At 40.9% G+C, this 19,486-nt stretch overlaps 4 protein-coding genes across 8 annotated transcripts; 2 read left to right on the plus strand and 2 right to left on the minus strand.

The window, feature by feature from the left end:
- Positions 1 to 22: 22 nt before the first annotated feature.
- LOC118237574 (hepatic lectin-like) lies at positions 23 to 4,858 on the minus strand. 3 transcript variants are annotated; one of them, XM_035436468.1, is made up of 9 exons: positions 4,739 to 4,855; positions 4,061 to 4,075; positions 3,727 to 3,810; positions 3,054 to 3,137; positions 2,801 to 2,896; positions 2,440 to 2,496; positions 2,083 to 2,222; positions 1,616 to 1,728; positions 23 to 358 (listed from the first exon to the last, which is right to left on the minus strand). In XM_035436468.1, the coding sequence occupies exons 3-9, from the start codon at positions 3,806 to 3,808 to the stop codon at positions 205 to 207; spliced, it is 726 nt and encodes a 241-aa protein (XP_035292359.1). In that variant the 5' UTR covers positions 3,809 to 3,810; positions 4,061 to 4,075; positions 4,739 to 4,855; the 3' UTR covers positions 23 to 204. The 3 variants fall into 3 exon arrangements, with proteins under 3 accessions (XP_035292359.1, XP_035292360.1, XP_035292358.1); XM_035436469.1 differs by lacking the exon at positions 4,061 to 4,075 and having other exon boundaries at positions 4,739 to 4,858; XM_035436467.1 differs by lacking the exon at positions 4,739 to 4,855 and having other exon boundaries at positions 4,061 to 4,709.
- A 4,892-nt stretch (positions 4,859 to 9,750) lies between these two features.
- LOC118237578 (phospholipase A2, minor isoenzyme-like) lies at positions 9,751 to 10,996 on the plus strand. Its single transcript, XM_035436474.1, has 4 exons — positions 9,751 to 9,856; positions 9,951 to 10,101; positions 10,237 to 10,370; positions 10,762 to 10,996. The coding sequence occupies exons 1-4, from the start codon at positions 9,808 to 9,810 to the stop codon at positions 10,878 to 10,880; spliced, it is 453 nt and encodes a 150-aa protein (XP_035292365.1). The 5' UTR covers positions 9,751 to 9,807; the 3' UTR covers positions 10,881 to 10,996.
- Positions 10,997 to 11,053: 57 nt separating this feature from the next.
- LOC118237575 (hepatic lectin-like) lies at positions 11,054 to 16,068 on the minus strand. 3 transcript variants are annotated; one of them, XM_035436470.1, is made up of 9 exons: positions 15,926 to 16,068; positions 15,219 to 15,233; positions 14,889 to 14,972; positions 14,348 to 14,431; positions 14,100 to 14,195; positions 13,737 to 13,793; positions 13,375 to 13,514; positions 12,834 to 12,946; positions 11,054 to 11,434 (listed from the first exon to the last, which is right to left on the minus strand). In XM_035436470.1, the coding sequence occupies exons 3-9, from the start codon at positions 14,968 to 14,970 to the stop codon at positions 11,281 to 11,283; spliced, it is 726 nt and encodes a 241-aa protein (XP_035292361.1). In that variant the 5' UTR covers positions 14,971 to 14,972; positions 15,219 to 15,233; positions 15,926 to 16,068; the 3' UTR covers positions 11,054 to 11,280. The 3 variants fall into 3 exon arrangements, with proteins under 3 accessions (XP_035292361.1, XP_035292363.1, XP_035292362.1); XM_035436472.1 differs by lacking the exon at positions 15,219 to 15,233 and having other exon boundaries at positions 15,926 to 16,020; XM_035436471.1 differs by lacking the exon at positions 15,926 to 16,068 and having other exon boundaries at positions 15,219 to 15,248.
- A 1,636-nt stretch (positions 16,069 to 17,704) lies between these two features.
- LOC118206633 (cytochrome c oxidase subunit 6A, mitochondrial) lies at positions 17,705 to 19,292 on the plus strand. The gene is made up of 3 exons (XM_035379530.1): positions 17,705 to 17,864; positions 18,502 to 18,644; positions 18,955 to 19,292. The coding sequence occupies exons 1-3, from the start codon at positions 17,762 to 17,764 to the stop codon at positions 19,042 to 19,044; spliced, it is 336 nt and encodes a 111-aa protein (XP_035235421.1). The 5' UTR covers positions 17,705 to 17,761; the 3' UTR covers positions 19,045 to 19,292.
- Positions 19,293 to 19,486: the final 194 nt, after the last annotated feature.

The raw sequence follows: 19,486 nt of genomic DNA on the forward strand, positions 1-19,486 counted from the left end.
AAATATTGACTTAAAAGGCACATTATTAGGAATTGACCTTTTATTTACAAAGTAACGGGACACTGATAAGCAGGTTGACTGACAAAATGTTAGCAAAATGTGGCACTTACACGCCTTCAACTAATGAGCGCGAAGTAAATACGGCTTTTTTACAGAGCTTGCTCTAAGAATGACCTGTACACCAGGGCCACGGACGTGGCTGAGTCACTTTCCCTTCTGCTCACACACGTAGCGACAGCGCTGGGAGCAGTCTGCGTCATTCCACCGCAGATCACCATACGAAGTGATATGGAGCTGACCACAGTCCTCCCCATTCAGAGGCACTTCCCAGTCATCCGGCTGCCCTACATCCCAGAAACTAAGGAGTGAGAGAGAGAGAGAGAGAGAGAGAGAGAGAGAGAGAGAGAGAGCACATATATTAAGTGTGAGATAAAAGGAGAAACGACTAAAACAAATACAACTGGGCTGTTTGCACTGTTGTTTTTGTGCTGAAATGGCTGCCAACAGAAAGTGTGGCTGCAGCTGTGAATATCTGAAGCCTGATTCTCAATAGAGATGGAAGGGATAACCTAATTCCAAATCAGTTGCTTACAATTTCATAATGTCCAAACATTCTATAAAAGATTTAGGAAATTATAGAAATGCTAAAAATTGTAAACAAAATAGTGGTGGTATCATAATTCAGACAAGTGGGGTTGCTTTTCTTCTTCTGAGAGGGACATTACAGTCCTGAGAGAACTGGCAGACACAGAAAAAGCTGGGTAAATATGTCGTAATGTCACCCTCATGTCAAAACACTCAAAGAAGAGCCTGGAATTAGACCGCACTGTTAGAGGAACTGTTGCAATACTGCCGCCTACAGGACAAACACCCAAACAAAGGACAGACTGGGTCCAAGGCCCTAAATCTATCAATAAGGCTGTAAGGAAACACCAGCCAATCAGCTACCACCACACAGCAGGCCACTCTAGTACATGTACCATGAGAAAACAGTTCCATGGTCGGTGATTAAAACCACATTATAATGAAAAAATAGGATATATAGTGTGATAAAATAATCATAAAAAAAGTAGTCTGGTCACTGAGATGAGCAGAGGCAGTTGTCAAGAAAGGAAAGTTTGTTTATACATTGTGGCTAACAACAGCCTAAAATAAAATTGTAATTCATCATAACATATAAATAGCATAGGGGAAGTAAGAGATTTTACTTCCCTATAATGAAATTAAATCACACTTTTGTAGAAAAGTGTCCCTCGAAACACATCAACAAAGTTTCCCCACTTCAGGGACCTTTGTGTGCTTTCCACAGAAACAAGAAGGAAAACAGGTTCCATGAGATCATTTTGACATGCTTTCAACTTTTAAGAAAGAAAATATTGTATTACAGCTCATGTGTCGCTGTTAAAAGCACAGCTGTAAAGATTCCGTAATAACAGCTACCAGCTTGCGATTACCCAAGGGACAATCATTATGCAACATGTGTGCTTGCACATTCAAGAGAACTGCATTGAAACAGTTTTACCTATTGTCCAATGCAAAACAGAATAGGTGGGGTGGGATGATAATAGCAAAGTAATGATGACAAAGCCCCTCCCCCCATCATGTATAAACTTACTGTGGAGTTGTTAAAAAGTCAGTTCCATCCACCCAGCTCCAGTGACCCTCCTCTCCTTTCTCCACCAGTCCAATCCAGTAGCTTGTCTGCTGCACAACATTGCCAATGAAGTCCTAAGTGTGGGATAAGATTGCATTAGATACATTACTCACACTACTCAGTGTGTTGTTATTATTATCCATCCATCCATTATCTATATCCGCTTATCCTGGGCAGGGTCGTGGGGGGTGCTGGAGCCTATCCCAATTGTACGTTGGGTGAGAGGCAGGAATACATCCTGGACAGGTCATCGCATCCCAATTTATTGCAGGGCACACACACCATTCACTCACGCACTCAAACCTATGGGTAATTTAGAGTCTCCAGTTAGCCCACCTGCATATCTTTGGACTGTGGGAGGAATTATTATTATTATTATTATTATTATTTTTATTTTTATTATCACCCAGCTGGCTCTGTCCCATTACCTGCTCATCTGCATTGTTGATGACCAACAAATGTGCCCCGTGCTCTTCACATTTTGTCTCTGCACCGTGCCAGTCATTCCTGTCAGAGGACCGCAGATAACAGCTGCCCTGGAAGAACAACCAGCCTTCATCACAGGGCCCTAAGAATACAGAGGAACACATGGAGGACTGTTAGACACTGTTGCAAATATTCTGCTTCCAGAACAGGTATTTAACGGATCATGAATATTCATAAAATGTTGCTTTTTGAGCAAGCAGCAAGCAATGCGGAGCTATGTATTTGCATGATAGGCATAACATGTGTGAACACATTCACATGGTGAAACCTGCAGAACTATTAGTCACTCGATCAGTTACCTTGCTGTGGAACCATGTGTTTGCGGTGATTGGGGAATAGGTCTGAGATTTGAGCCTCTGTCAGGGAGAGAGGGAGAGAGTCAAGGCAACATAATGGATTTGCAAATGGAGTCATTTAGGTGGGTTTGCCTCAGGACACTCCTCCCCACCATGTTTTAATTTCATACAGCTGCACAGCCTGTCATGGTTCATTCTTTACTTACTCACCAAGCAATACCATTACAATTTTGCTTTAGTCAAAAAAAGAAGGCATTACTGCAGGCTAACTAAGAAATTGATTGACAAAGAGAAGATGTAGTTTTGGGTGTACTTTTAAGTGTATCTGTCCTATCAAGGCCTTTCCCTAGATTGCACCTCTCACCTGCCTTGGCGAGTTTGCTGAGTGGTTCCACCAATGACAAATTCATTGACGTGAGCAGAAGCTTGATGTCAGAAACCTCTTGGTGTAGCTGAGCAACTGAGGGAAGAAAATGACAAAGAACGATGAAAAAAGAAATGTAAAAAGAAGAAAGGGAAAATACAGGATGACAAAATAAGATTTTTATGTCACATTGAATTTGAGGGGGAAATGAATGTACTGTACAGCAAGTGCAGTAGTCCACAGTATTTCTTACACTTGAGTCCAGTAATAAGCACCAATATCAGTAGGAGAAGCAACACAATCCCATACAGTAAGTAGGTCAAAGTCAACCGCTTGCCTGAGAGACAGAAACACATTGAAATTAGTTCCAATCGAGCTTCATTTTTATGTCTTCATACATTGTAAATGCCATGTTTTCAATCAATTTTTTTTTTTTCGTATTTATTATATATTGTTACTTCTATTTACGGTTGGGGACAATGACATTTATATTCAGCCAATTCAGTTAATGAAATGAAAAATATAAGATGCTATAGGGACCATATGTACCCTAAATACATATAAACACTGATTTAACACTAATCATTTTACAATGTATAAGGACAATTTCATTCATACATTGAATTTCAATTAATTTCCTGAGCAGAACTGAAAGTAAATTCCCCCTATCCCTGCTACTATTACAATAATGCAGTTTTTTCTCTGATACAATACCTTACATTTCACTATCCCAATTGGGCTGAAATTAAGGAGGAACTACAATAATGCATTTCTGTTGACATCTTTGGTGCTGTACATTCTATATAGCAACTTGTATAATGTAAGATCATCACTGAAAACATCATTGAGAACTGTGTTTACACAAAATTTATTTTGGTTTATACATACTTTCCAATTAGATTTGAACTCTTAGATTACAATCATACCTGGGTAGAAGACTATTTTTTGCCACAATTGGTTATTGTGTTGCTCAGGCCCAGTGAATCGATCGTATCCATCGGAATCCATCACTGTAAGAGATAGTTTTTTTTTTTTTTACGGTAAACCAAATACAGGAGCTATGAAAAATGACATCTGAATTTCTATGCTCTCTAAAATGGAGTTAAGAAATTCATTGTACAATAACCAGTGTAATTACAATAATGCTAGCAATATTGCAGTAGCTAAAAATACTGTAATTTTATATTAAAATGAATTGTGGGAGGTGGAAATTGTGGAATTGGGAGAGCTTGACAGTGACAGGGTAATGGCAAAGATTACCTTTAGACAGGACAGCTTGACAGCGACAGGGGAGAGCAGAGCCAATGAAGAGACACATTAGTGGGAGAACAGACACTGTGGACTGCCCCAAGAACACGGCCCGATCGTGTTGAATATTAAACCCTCTATCAACATTGTCTAATGCATGTCAACCTTGTCAACTCTGGCACGCAAAAAAAAAATAAAAAATTTGGAGATGTGTCAAGTTACGACAAGTTATAACTCCACAGTCTTTATTAATGTAATCTACATGAGAGACAAATAAACAACAGACACACACACACACACACACACACACACACACACACTTTACACACAGAGGTCTTTCACGCTGCCATTTTAGAAAACAACAATCAGACAGATCCCAGAAATCAGAAAACAGAAAAATGGAATTAAAGTGTCCATGTATAAAAAGAACAAAGCAACAGAATGACCCTTAAATATATTTATCAAACACCTGCTCTCTCTCACACACACACACTGATTCTACATATTTAAATAAATCTGGATTTTCAGATAGCAAATGCAACATAGCATTTTTTGATAACTATTCTTACATTTCTTTTGCCTCATATGTTTATCGTTGAAAACACAACAGTACTTTAAAAATGAACTGTATGCTAAATGACCCCTTGCTCATCCAGAAAGTTTCTCCTACAGATTTACCATTTTGCTTACCTCTTCACCAACCTGTACATCTGTCAGTCAAGTGACAAGTTGGTTTAGGCTAAGTTCCACTCTCTCTTTTGTATCTCTAAGCCAATCCTTATTTCCACCTCCTGGTCTCTTAGCGACATGTGACTGCCAGTCATTTTTTTGAAATGTGTGAACAAAGCAGAAGCACACACTGCAGAGAATTAGCCAAATCATATTGGCAGAAACCATCAGGGAATGAATAATTGTTTACCTGCTTGCATTTAAATGGTCTGTGTGAAACATATTTTTAAAAACTAAATAAACAAACAGACCACAGCCTACCTGTCCCACCATAATCTGTTCTCATTGCTGGTCAGTTGCTGTGTGTGTGTGCATACCTTACATTACATTACATTACAGGCATTTAGGAGATACTCTTATCCAGAGCAACTAACACAGCATTCTATATTTCAGCAGCATTATCTCAGAAGACTGCTTCATTGACCAGGAAATCCACTACGTGATCAGCCAAGCCTCAGCTGCCTCTTTGCACCAAAGCTGCCATCTACAATACGGTCTGTCTCACCACTCTTCTTTACAGCTGTGAAGCCTGGGTTACCTAGCACCACCACATCCAGGACCTTGAACGCTCCCACATAAGATGCTTGCAGCTCATCCTAGGAATTAACTGGTGTGATCATTTGTCTCATATACATTAGCACAAGCTAGGGGGGGGGCACGGTGGTGCAGTGGGTAGCACTGTCGCTTCACAGCAAGAAGGTCCTGGGCCTTTCTGTGTGGAGTTTGCATGTTCTCCCCATGTCCGCATGGGTTTCCTCTGGGTACTCTGGTTTCCTCCCACAATCTAAAGGCATGCAGGTTAGACTAATTGGAGACTCTGAATTTCCCATAGGTATGAGCGTGTGAGTGAATGGTGAGTGAATGGTGTGTGCCCTGTGATAGATTGGCGACCTGTCCAGGGTGTATTCCTGCCTCTTGCCCAATGCCCAAACAACACGGAAAGACACACATCCATGTGTTTACAATTAAAATGACAACAGAAAATTAGAACCTGCAAATATACTCATAATAATGAAAAAGTAACATTAAAAAGCCATACTGAAACAAGGAACATTTAGTTAATCTAAAAATAGATTTTATATGTTTTTGTGAGAGATTAAACATTTCCTGGACAAACCACATAGAATATTAATAATCCAGGCATTAACTCTAAAGAAAATTGTCTAACTTCTTTGCCTCACTATTGCCTAACTTGACAGTAGAAAAAAAGGATTTATCAAGAAATTTAATAGGAAAAAGGAACCAGTGTGATAAATGATAAATCAGCAAAGTTAAGATGGAAATGAAACCAATGTGATTGAAAATAGATGCTTGAAAATTTTCCCAAACAGTCTTAAGGCTTCTAATAATACCATATCGAACGTATTGAAAATTTCTCACTCTCATAATAAAACGACACAGGGCCAAGTGACTTGAAAGAATGAGGAAAATATTGGGTAGCATTGCTTTGGAATACATCTTATTTAATTTCAGTGAGGCAAGATAGCCTATATTGTTTGTAGTACCGTAACTTGGCGTCATTTTGATATCAATACTTTTAATGGCAGGCCTGGATTTTGGCAGTCTGAATGAATGAGTTATAGACGGTGTATGTCTTGTATGTGTGAGTAACTTGGCATTTTTGTACGTTGAAAACGTGTTTTTTATGAGATATCCTTTCTTTTTGCAAATCGTTTTATTATGAGAGTGATAAATGCGAAGTGACCCTGTAACGGTTGTGGATTATGGCTATCCTTGTGTGAATTTGTACAGTCTGATGAGCGTGTACCATTTAGCAGTTTCGGTTTGCTATATATGTAAAACAGTGGCTGTGACAAAGGGTGCGGTGGCGTAAGTGTAAACGCATCAGAAACGCAGGTGAAATATGGCCAGTGTATGTACTCACGGATTTGACGGCCATCCAATGAGCCTTGATTGACAAAAGAATCAGCAAGCCCGTAGAATTAGAGGTCCCTAGGTCGCAATTGTGTACCCTTCTGTCCTGCTCCGTTGTCTGTTATTTCGTGGAGATGCACTTTTAGTGTTTGTAAGGTTTCTAAGGCATTTTGATGGGCTTATCTGCAGGTAGGAATCCTCTTCGCTGTTTTGCTAAGCTAGAACCGGAAAACTTGATAGTGGAGAATAGGAGCAGACGCATATGTCCCAGCAGGCTTTGCATATGAGAAAATAGCAGCAGTGTGAGAGAAATTAGGCGAAATGATGAAATTGCGTATTTGAAACAATATGTTTTAGCAGAATGGGCATGTAGGTGAAGGTTGACATGATCACAGACTATAGTGCGAAGTAAATGAAGTGACTATGAGCGAGCTTAGTAACAATATGTTTTAGCAGAATGGGCATGTAGGTGAAGGTTGACATGATCACAGACTATAGTGCGCAGTAAATGAAGTGACTATGAGCGAGCTTAGTTTCCTTGTCGAACGGTATATATAACAGTCGGTATAAACCGTTAGTCGTTAAAGTGGAGGGTTAAGTAACGTGTGAAATCTATTACACTGATGTGCTTTTGTCATGTTCAGTACTAGTAGTTATAATTATGAGTGAGTCATGATTTGAAATGTCGTGTTTTAATGGGGAGTTGCAGAACGTATACGTAGTAATTGTTTGTATGTGGCTAGATAGAGAACAGGGTGAGGTAACATGAATGTAGAAACATGGCGTTTGCTGATAAGAAGGTTTTGTACGGTAGCCAAGTGAAGAAATATAGTTAGTAGAAATGGCACAGTGGTGAACTGGTGTAACTTTTTAATAAAAGGAATACATTTGCCGTCATGAAATGCATATGGGTGGCCGTGAGTGAGTTTTGGTAAAGCAAATATAAGCATAAGAAAACGTTAGTGTAAAAGAGGAAATTATCTGCCTGAGGGCGAGGCGGGATTCAGTCCTTCAACTGGAGGTTTACCAGTCTGACTTTGTTAGTGCAGCACCATGACATAGCTATGCAATGCGTGAAATATCATTAGCAAACCTGGCCGTGGTTTTAAAGAAGAACACAGGCCAGTAAGCACAGAAGAGCTCCCGTTGAATCCATATGGCTTTGCAATATTATAGCTGGTTAATAACTGAACGTGCAGACGGTACGTCATAATGCAGTGTATACGTTCGGTGAACGGCGGGTAGATATGGTGCAAAAGCAATAATTGAGAAGTAGTAGACAATTATTAGTGAGGGTAAAAGCAGGTTAAAGAAATGCGTTCCTAGCTGGGCTTGAACCTACGACCCTATGTCCCCAAGACTAACCTTGCCCACTAGGCCACAGGCAGACTAGCTATTTAAACTGGAAATGTTTCAGAGTAAAAAGGTGTGGGTATTTTGCGTGTGTATGCCAGTTTTTGATTTGGTCGTGTAGGTGAAGATTTGGCTGGTGTCTGTAAAATGTCCAATGGGGAGACATAAGCAGCAGGAAAAATAAGAAGAAGAAGCAGAAAGAGAAGAAGAAGGAGAAAATGCAAAATCCCCTTAGTTTGGGGCTTTATGGTGTGGACGTGTGAAGCTGTTTATGAAATCTGTTGAAATGGGGTCAGAAAGTACAGAATTTAATGTTTTTAAGGGCTGAGTGTCTGTGGCTGTTGTGGTTATTTCTGTGGGGAACCCTGAAAAGTGCCAAACTCTCGGTGCTGTATAGGTATGGGGCATGCCCCCGCCTAGGCGTAACTTGGCGGGATGGCATACCTACAATCCCAATTACTATTGAGTAGGCTGCTTCATTCCTGGTTCAAGAAGTGTAATTGGAATAGTATTTATTGTGTCTGTTTTCGACATCATGGTGACCTTGCTGGCTAGCTAACGAAGATGGCTTCCCTTGTTAGATAACGTTAAGTATAACGTTACGTAAAGACCTTTAAATAACTTTACCGTAGACTTTATCCTCCTTCCTCTGTTTAGTTTATCTGCAGATTAAGCTGCTATTTTGTATCACAAACTAAACACCACGCTGCTCCAACCACTCGAGGCTTCCATTTTTCGTGTGTGTGCTGTTAGTCTGATGAAGTTGCTAAATCAAGTGTTCACCCTGCTGGTTAACACCTAGCTGGTATACTAGCTGTTCCATAGTTTTTGATAGATATTGTTAGTGTAATTGAGAGTCAGAAAGCTGAAAATTTGCTTACTTGTTGCTATTGTTATCGAAGCAACTAATTGTGTATATTAGATAACTAACTATTTGATTATCTAGCTAGCTTGCCTCATCTGGCTATAGTATGCATCTTGCTTGCAAACATACTGTATTCTTTGAGCACACAGCACTGTGTATATTTGAGCATATACTTCCATCCAGAATGCTGCTGCCCACCCGGTCTTCTACCCACCTAAATTATACCCTACCTAAATTCTCATGTGCTGCACCACTTTTGAAGACCTTTTGGTGGCTTCCAGTGGCTGCCAGCATTCAGTTCAAATCCCTCATTCCGGCATATCAAGCTGCAGATTGTACTGGCCCTTCCTATCTTCAGAGAATGAATGGACCGTACTCTCAGAATGTCCTCCCATCAGCTGGCTGTCCCATCGCTCTGAGCTCCTGGTGGCCACTCCTTGTGGCCCCTGCTCTTGTTCTGCCTTCTCTCCCAATGGTGGAACGAACTTCCCCAGTCAGTCAGGAAGGTAGTTTGATTTCACTGGCAATTTTCATCTCTGAACTCAACTTTTAAAATGATACCTTTATGTTTCTATCTAATAGAAATGACTAACCCTTCTTTATCTCACAGGTTTGGACCCAAGCACCTTGACAACAGCACAAGATCATAACTGTATGTATATCTATTTCTTAAGGTGTTTGTTTACCATGTAAACCAGTCGCTTTGGTTGAAAGCATTTGCTAAATGCTTAATTTGTAATTGATTATGTGTGTCTTTATGCATACATGAACATGTGAATGTGATTGCATGTATATCTTTACTGTGTGTGTGTGTGTATTTGTATGGGTGCATATGTCCTCATGTCCCCTGTATTTTTATCTTTCTGGCCCGCCCCTCAAGGTTAGAAAGTAGTATAAAAGTTTGCGGGTTGGATAAATTTTCTTTCCAACCATCAAAATGGCTGCTCTTCGCACGCTGCTCCTCCTGACTGCTGGGCTGTCTCTGGGTGAGTAAGTAAAGCAGAGCTCTGGGACATTTATGTAAGTGTGGTATAGAATCAGACATCATCTGAGTCCCGTGTGTTCGGACGTGTCTCTCAGCATTGGCAGATGCAGACCTCAAAGCGCTGTGGCAGTTCAGGAAAATGATCACCTGCGTGCTGCCTAACAGCTGGCCAGCTCTGGACTACGCTGACTATGGCTGCTACTGTGGGAAGGGCGGGTCGGGCACCCCTGTCGATGAGCTGGACAGGTCGGAAGTGCGCACGAGTGCTTTGTGAAGACACTCTCAAATGAACGTCACCTTTGTTCTTCCCATTCTAAAATCAGATTGGGTTGGAATCAAAGGATGTGATTGGTCACTGTAGGAATACTTTATGTGTTCCAGATGCTGTGAAGTGCATGACAGGTGCTACTCAGACGCTATGCAGCATGAAGCCTGCTGGCCCATTCTCAACAACCCCTACACCGAGATCTACGCCTACGAGTGCGACAAGGAAACCAAGACCATCACCTGCACAGGTGTGTATCCCCTTCAGTTTACATCCTCGATACCATTCACATACAAAACATTGAGAGTGTGATGCTTTCTGTAGACACAAATACTGCAAGACGCTGCCATTAGTCTTACTATGTGTATACTGGTACTTGTAATGCATTATTCTGGAAGGTATGCACACCTGAAACGAAAGTGCTGTACCCCTTTTTGAGATAATTTTGCAGACAGTAATTCTAATAAATAATGGTACTTCTAAACAGTTTCAACATGCAAAAATTAAGCTGACAAGGACAGGGGAATCCAAAAACGACAAAATGACTGCTTTTTTTGTTTCGTCTGCCCTTGCCCCTCCCTTCTTGCATCTGTTGGTTCTTCCTCCGTCCTCTGATTCATTGTACCCATGCTCTCTTTTAGACAAGAACAATGCGTGCGAGATGTTCATCTGTGAGTGCGATAGACAGGCCGCTATGTGTTTCGCCGAGGCTGAATACATACCTGAGCACGAACACCTCCCTAGCGACCGCTGTAAATAACCCTGGAACATTTCAGGAGGGACACCCATCACCCCCAGGACCGTAATCCACAGCACTGGAATTTAGTGTGCCTCTTTGAATCAATAAATTGTAAAATAAAATTAGTTTTGGTGCTTTAGTGTGTCATTGTGGAATGATTTTACCCCTAGTCCTATTCAAGCAACAATCCAAAACTCATTGTTTTGTTTTATTTGTTCAAATTCTGGTGGGCAGTCTTCTTCAAATAAGCTATTTTTGAGTAATCCTGCTGATTAAAATATTGACTTAAAAGGCACATTATTAGGAATTGACCTTTTATTTACAAAGTAAAGGGACACTGGTAAGCAGGTCGACTGACAAAATGTTAGTTTCTGGTTCAGCACTCACACGCCTTCAACTGATGAGCGCGAAGTAACTTGTATCACTTTCCCTTCTGCTCACACGCGTAGCGATAGCGCTGGGAGCAGTCCGCGTCATTCCACCGAGGCTGATCATACATGCTCATCTGGAGCTGGCCACAGTCCTCCCCATTCAGAGGCACTTCCCAGTCATCCGGCTGCCCTACATCCCAGAAACTAAGGAGGGAGGGAGGGAGGGAGAGAGAGAGAGAGAGAGAGAGAGAGAGAGAGAGAGAGAGAGAGAGAGAGAGAGAGAGAGAGAGAGAGAGAGAGAGAGAGAGAGAGAGAGAGAGAGAGAGAGAGAGAGAGAGAGAGAGAGAGAGAGAGAGAGAGAGAGAGAGAGAGAGAGGGAGAGAGAGAGAGAGAGAGAGATATATTAAGTGTGAACTAAAAGGAGAGACAACTGAAACAAATGCAACTGGGCTGTTTGCACTGTTGTTTTTGTGCTGAAATGGCTGACAACAGAAAGTGTGGCTGCAGCTGTGAATATCTGAAGCCTGATTCTCAATAAAGATGGAAGGGATAACCTAATTCCAAATCAGTTGCTTACAATTTCATAATGTCCAAACATTCTATGAAAGATTTTGGAAATTATAGAAATGCTAAAAATTGTAAACAAAATAGTGGTGGTATCATAATTCAGACAAGTGGGGTTGCTTTTCTTGTTCTGAGAGGGCATTACAGTCCTGAGAGAACTGGCAGACACAGAGAAAGCTGGGTAAATATGTCGTAATGTCACCCTCATGTCAAAACACTCAAAGAAGAGCCTGGAATTAGACCACACTGTTAGAGGAACTGTTGCAATAGTGCCGCCTACAGGACAAACACCCAAACGAAGGGCAGACTGGGTCCAAGGCCCTAAATCTATCAATAAGGCTGTAAGGAAACACCAGCCAATCAGCTACCACCACACAGCAGGCCACTCCAGTACATGTACCATGAGAAAACACTTCCATGGTCGGTGATTAAAACATGACAGCATTATAATAAAAAAATTGGATAAATAGTGTGATAAAATAATCATAAAAAAGTAGTCTGGTCACTGAGAAGAGCAGAGGCAGCTGTCAAGAAAGGAAAGTCTGTTCATACATTGTGTTTAATAGGAGCCTTAGAAAAAATTGTAATTCATCATAAAATATGAATAGCATAAGGGAAGTAAGAGATTTTACTTCCCTTTAATGAAATTAAATCACACTTTCGTAGAAAACCGTCCCTCCTAACACAACAACAAAGTTTCCCCACTTCAGGGAGCTTTGTGTGCTTTCCACAGGAACAAGAAGGAAAACAGGTTCCATGAGATCATTTTGACACGCTTTCAACTTTTAAGAAAGAAAATATTGTATTACAGCTCATGTATCGCTGTTAGAAGCACAGCTGTAAAAATTCCGTAATAACAGCTACCAGCTTGCGATTACCCAAGGGACCATCATTATGCAACAAGTGCGCTTGCACATTCAAGAGAACTGGATTGAAACAGTTTTCCCTATTGTCCAATGCAAAACAGATTTGGTGGGGTGGGATGATAATAGCAAAGTAATGACTATACAGCCCCTCCCCCCATCATGCATCAACTTACTGTGGAGTTGTTAAAAAGTCAGTTCCATCCACCCAGCTCCAGTGACCCTCCTCTCCTCTCTCCACCAGTCCAATCCAATAGCTTGTCTGCTGCACAACATCGCCAATGAAGTCCTAAGCGTGGGATAAGATTGCATTAGATACATTATTCACACTACTCAGTGTGTTGTTATTATTATCCATCCATCCATTATCTATATCCGCTTATCCTGGGCAGGGTAGTGGGGGGGTGCTTGAGCCTATCCCAATTGTACGTTGGGTGAGAGGCAGGAATAAATCCTGGACAGGTCGCCAATTCATCACAGGGCACACACACCATTCATTCACGCACTCAAACCTATGGGCAATTTAGAGTCTCCAGTTAGCCCACCTGCATATCTTTGGACTGTGGGAGGAAACCGGAATACCTGGAGGAAACCCACTTGGACACGGAGAGAACATGCAAACTCCACACAGAAAGGCCCAGGCGGGATTTGAACACAGGACCTTCTGTTATTATTATTATTATTATTATTATCACCCAGCTGGCTCTGTCCCATTACCTGCTCATCTGCATTGTTGATGACCAACAAATGTGCCCTGTGCTCTTCACATTTTGCCTCTGCACCGTGCCAGTCATCCCTGTCAGAGGACAGCAGATAACAGCTACCCTGGAAGAACAACCAGTCTTCATCACAGGGCCCTAAGAATACAGAGGAACACATGGAGGACTGTTAGACACTGTTGCAAATATTCTGCTTCCAGAACAGGTATTTAACGGATCATGAATATCCATAAAAGGCTATGTTGCTTCTTGAGCAAGCAGCAAGCAATGCAGAGCTTTGTATTTGCATGATAGGCATAACATGTGTGAACACATTCACATGGTGAAACCTGCAGAACTATTAGTCACTCGATCAGTTACCTTGCTGTGGAACCATATGTTCGTGGTGATTGGGGAATAGGTCTGAGATTTGAGCCTCTGTCAGGGAGAGAGGGAGAGAGTCAAGGCAACATAATGGATTTGCAAATGGAGTCATTTAGGTTGGGTTTGCCTCAGGACACACCTCTCCACCATGTTTTAATTTCATGCAGCTGCACAGCCTGTCATGGTTCATTCTTTACTTACTCACCAAGCAATCCCATTACAATTTTGTTTTAGTCAAAAAAAGAAGGCATTACTGCAGGCTAACGAAGAACCTGATTGACAAAGAGAAGGTGTCGTTCTTGGGTGTACTTTTAAGTGTATCTGTCCTATCAAGGCCTTCCCCTAGGTTGCACCTCTCACCTGCCTTGGCGAGTTTGCTGAGTGGTTCCACCAATGACAAATTCATTGACATGAGCAGAAGCTTGATATCAGAAACCTCTTGGTGTAGCTTAGCAACTGAGGGAAGGAAATGACAAAGAAAGATGAAAAAAATGTTAAAATAAGAAAGAGAAAATACAGGATAAGAATAAGATTTTTATGTCACATTGAATTTAAGGAAAACATTTGTGTACTGTACAGCAAGTGCAGTAGTCTACAGTATATCTTACACTTGAGTCCAGTAATAAGCACCAATATCAGTAGGAGAAGCAACACAATCCCATACAGTAAGTAGGTCAAAGTCAACCGCTTGCCTGAGAGACAGAAACACATTGAAATTAGTTCCAATCGAGCTTCATTTTTATGTCTTCATATATTGTAAATGCCATGTTTTGTAAATACGTATGAACACTGATTTAACACTGATCATTTTACTGTGTATAAGGACAATTTCATTCATACATTGAATTTCAATTAATTTCCTGAGCAGAATTGAAAGTAAATTCCCACCATCCCTGCTACTATTACAATAATGCAGTTTTTCTCTGATACAATCCCTTACAGTTCACTATCCCAGTTGGGCTGAAATTAAGAAGGAACTACAATAATGCATTTCTGTTAACATCTTTGGTGCTGTGTCCATTCTATATAACAACTTGTATAATGTAAGATCATCATTGAAAACATCATTGAGAACTGTGTTTACACAAAATTTATTTTGGTTTATATATACTTTCAAATTAGATTTGAACTCTGAGAGTACAATCATACCTCGGTAGAAGACTATTTTTTGCCCCAATTGGTTATTGTGTTGCTCAGGCCCAGTGAATTGATCATATCCATCGGAATCCATCACTGTAAGAGATTGTTTTTTTTTTGTTTTTTAAAGGTAAACCAAATACAGAAGCTATGGGAAATGACATCTGAATTTCTATTCCCTCTAAAATGGAGTAAAGAAATTCATTATACAATAACCAGTGTAATTACAATAATGCTAGCAATATTGCAGTAGCTAAAAATACTGTAATTTCATATTAAAATGAATTGTGGGAGGTGGAAATTGGGAGAGCTTGACAGTGACAGGGTAATAGCAAAGATTACCTTTAGACAGGACAGCTTGACAGCAACAGGGGAGAGCAGAGCCAATGAAGAGACACATTAGTGGGAGAACAGACACTGTGGACTGCTCCAAGGACACGGCCCGATCATGTTGAATATTAAACCCTCTATCAACAATGTCTAATGCATGTCAACCTTGTCAACTCTGGCACACAAAAAAAACATAAATTTGGAGATGTGTCAAGTTACGACTTACTTCAAGTTATAACTCCACTGTCTTTATTAATGTAATCTACATGAGAGAGAAATAAACAACAGACACACACACACACACACTCTTACACACTTACACACAGAGGTCTTTCACGTTGCCATGTTAGGAAACAACAATCTGACAGATCCCAGAAATCAGAAAACAGAGAAATGGACTTAAAGTGTCCATGTATAAAAAGAACAAAGCAACAGAATGACCCATAAAAATGTTTATCAAACACCTGCTTTCTCTCTCTCACACACACACACACACACACACACACATATATACACACACACTGATTCTACATATTTAAATAAATCAGGATTTTCAGATAGCAAATGCAACATAGCATTTTTTGATAACTATTCTTACATTTCTTTTGCCTCATATGTTTATTGTTGAAAATACAACAGTACTTTAAAAATGAACTGTATGCTAAATGACCCCTTGCTCATCCAGAAAGTTTCTCCTACAGCTTTACAATTTTACTTACCTCTTCACCAGCCTGTACATCTGTCAGTCAAGTGACAAGTTGTCTCAGGCTAAGTTCCACTCTCTCTTTCTCTCTTCTGTATCTCTAAGCCAATCCTCAGTTCCACCGCCTGGTCTCTTAGCAATATTTGACTGCCAGTCATTTTTTTGAAATGTGCAAACAAAACAGAAGCACACACTGCAGAGAATTAGCCAAATCATATTAGCAGAAACCATCAGGGAATGAACAATTGGTCACCTGCTTGCATTTAAATGGTCTGTGTGAAAAATATTTTTAAAAACTAAATAAACAAACAAACCACAGCCTACCTGTCCCACCATAACCTGTTCTCATTGCTGGTCAGTTGCTGTGTGTGTGTGTGCATACATTACATTACATTACAGGCATTTAGGAGACACTCTTATCCAGAGCAACTAACACAGCATTCTATATTTCAGCAGCATTATCTCAGAAGACTGCTTCATTGACCAGGAAATCCACTACGTGATCAGCCAAGCCTCAGCTGCCTCTTTGCACCAAAGCTGCCATCTACAAAACGGTCTGTCTCACCACTCTTCTTTACAGCTGTGAAGCCTGGGTTACCTAGCGCCACCACATCAAGGACCTTGAACGCTCCCACATAAGATGCTTGCAGCTCATCCTAGGAATTAACTGGTGTGATCATGTGTCTCATATACATTAGCACAAGCTGGGGGGGGGGGGGGGGGGGGGGTGGGGGGGGGGGGGGGGGCACGGTGGTGCAGTGGGTAGCACTGTCGCTTCACAGCAAGAAGGTCCTGGGCCTTTCTGCGTGGAGTTTGCATGTTCTCCCCATGTCCGCATGGGTTTCCTTTGGGTACTCTGGTTTCCTTTCACAGTCTACAGGCATGCAGGTTAGACTAACTGGAGACTCTAAATTGCCCATAGGTATGAGTGTGTGAGCGAATGGTGAGTGAATGGAACATGTGAACATCCATCCATTATCTTATTGTTTATTTCTGGTCAGGGTCACTGGTGGCTGCTGGAGCCTATCCCAGCATACATTAGGCGAGAGGTAGGAAAACACCCTGGACAGGTTACCAATTAATTGCAAGGACACACACCATTCATTCACACACTCATACCTAAGGACAATTTAGACTCTCCAATTAGAAACATCAGCATGCCTTTGGATGTGGAAGGAAACCGGAGTACCAAAGTGAGGTAACCCACATTGACAAGGAGAGAGCATGCTGTCTCCACATAGCCAATTTAATTTTACAGCATTTATTCACTCATAAACATACATATCAGTACTTAATTCCTGTGTCATAATTGTGATCTAACACTCAAGTGTCTGTTTATAATGCATAAAAAAGAGGAAGGAAATGTCCATTGTTCCAGTATATATCATTCAGCTGAAGAATAAAGTAGCCTACTTGTGGCGTTGAATTACTAGTCTATGTACGGAAGCTTAAACCATGTAATTCTCCTTCGCCCATTACATGTAGGCATATCTTTGATGGCTTCTATGTGGCTTTGTCCCACTAAATTTAAAATGAAATGAATCTATACTTTGGTCAAGTGCTGGTACAACAGACTTTTTTGCCATTCACTTTTTATTAACAAAAATAGGATACAACGCATTGAAACAAGTCACTCAACCAAAATTATACAGAATAACGCGTGATTAATTTCAAATATGAAAAGTAATAAAAACGAGAAAGAAAAAGAGAAAAAAAATACTAGGGATATAAACGCAAAGAGACCATACATTTCTTTGCACAACGCCAGAGGGCACTAGTGACACGTTTTTCAACAACTCGTCCCACTACGTCACTTCCTGTTCCTGTGTGCTCTCTCATTCGGCAAAAGAAGATGGCGGCTTTCGGACGAATTTCACAAGTTCTCTATCGCTCCACTTTGACCCAGACCCGGCGTCAGCTCTCCGCTGCAGTGCACGGCGAGGAGCACCAGGCAGGTAAATATAATTACTATTGAGTACTTCACTCCTGGTTCAAGAAGTATAATTGGAATAGGATTTATTGTGTCTGTTTTTGACATCATGGTGACCTTGCTGGCTAGCTAACGAAGCAGGCTTCCCTTGTTAGATAACGTTAAGTATAACGTTACGTAAAGACCTTTAAATAACTTTATCGTAGACTTTATCTTCCTTCTTCTGTTTAGTTTATCTGCAGATTAAGCTGCCATTTTGTATCACAAACTAAACACCACGCTGTTACAACCACTCGAGGCTTCCATTTTTCGTGTGTGCTGTTGTTAGTCTGATGAAGTTGGTAAGTCAAGTGTTCACCCTGCTGGTAAACACCCAGCTGGTATACTAGCTGTTACATAGTTTTTGATAGATATTGTTACTGTAATTGAGAGTCAGAAAGCTGAAGATTTGCTTACGTGTTGCTATTGTTATCGAAGCAGCTAATTGTGTATATTAGATGACAAACTATTTGACTAGCTAGCTAGCTTACCTCTTAGCCTGATGTGTATTGACACACGTATTAAAGAAACCCATTAGAGATGGATTTGTTGCAGTTCAGTATTTTAAGTGCCCTAACCCAAGGGAAAGCAGCACTGTCCCTCAGCACTGTCCCCTTTCTTAGCCCGCACATGGAAGATCCTGTCCTTTGTGGTGGCCCTTCCTGGAGTGGCTGTGTGCATGCTGAACACGTTCCTGAAGATGCAGCACCACAGCCATGACCATCCAGAGTTTGTCGCCTACAGCCACCTGCGCATTCGCAGCAAGGTAAGCTCTTCAATGGACAGTCCTGTGTGTGTGTGTGTAAAAATGTGGCACTGCAGTAATATAATGCCTGTCAATTGTGTCTGCTGTAATAAGGTGTATCGATGAGAATTTTTTTCTTTTTACAATAAGTGGAAATTGCTGTGTTTATGCAAATTGGCTGGATTTAGTGCTGTTTCATGGTGAACAGTGCTTTTTGTGTGAGGAATGCCTATGCCTTTCAATGAGGAAAACCACACAAGTATTTGTATGTAAAGACACAGTTAAGAGGAGTCTCTCATTACTTTTTTTTTCCTCCCACATCCCTCCTCAGCGCTTCCCTTGGGGTGATGGCAACAAGTCCCTCTTCCACAATTCTTCTTGCAACGCTCTCCCTGATGGCTATGAGGAAGATGAACATTGAACTTCTCTCCGTACAGTGAAAAACGGCTCACTGTCCCGGGACCAGAGACAACCTTCCGTACTCCCCTGGTTTGCAGACCAGTGTCCGGACCATACCACCTCAAGCAGTTTACTGCCCTCTTTAAATTGTGTTTACTTGATCCAGTGTCTTTACTCAAGACACCCTATTCAGTAGTTACATTTTTTGGTCCATGTACACAATGTTTGTTCTAACTTATCCTAAATAAAATAATTCAATTATTACTGGAACATTTGAATTTTTGATTTTCTGAGCACAGATGGGAGATCCATGTGTTCACTATTAGTTTTGAAACTCATTAACCTTTCCCCTCAAACACTTTATTCAGAGCAAGGCTGGCTTTATTAGTGTGATACATTTGGAACATCCACTGCTGCCTGCTTTGGGTATTATTTGGTCTGAACATTTTCATTTTGAGATTTGA

This window comes from Anguilla anguilla, chromosome 10, assembly GCF_013347855.1.
Source record: "Anguilla anguilla isolate fAngAng1 chromosome 10, fAngAng1.pri, whole genome shotgun sequence".
Taxonomy (NCBI): Eukaryota; Metazoa; Chordata; class Actinopteri; order Anguilliformes; family Anguillidae; genus Anguilla; species Anguilla anguilla.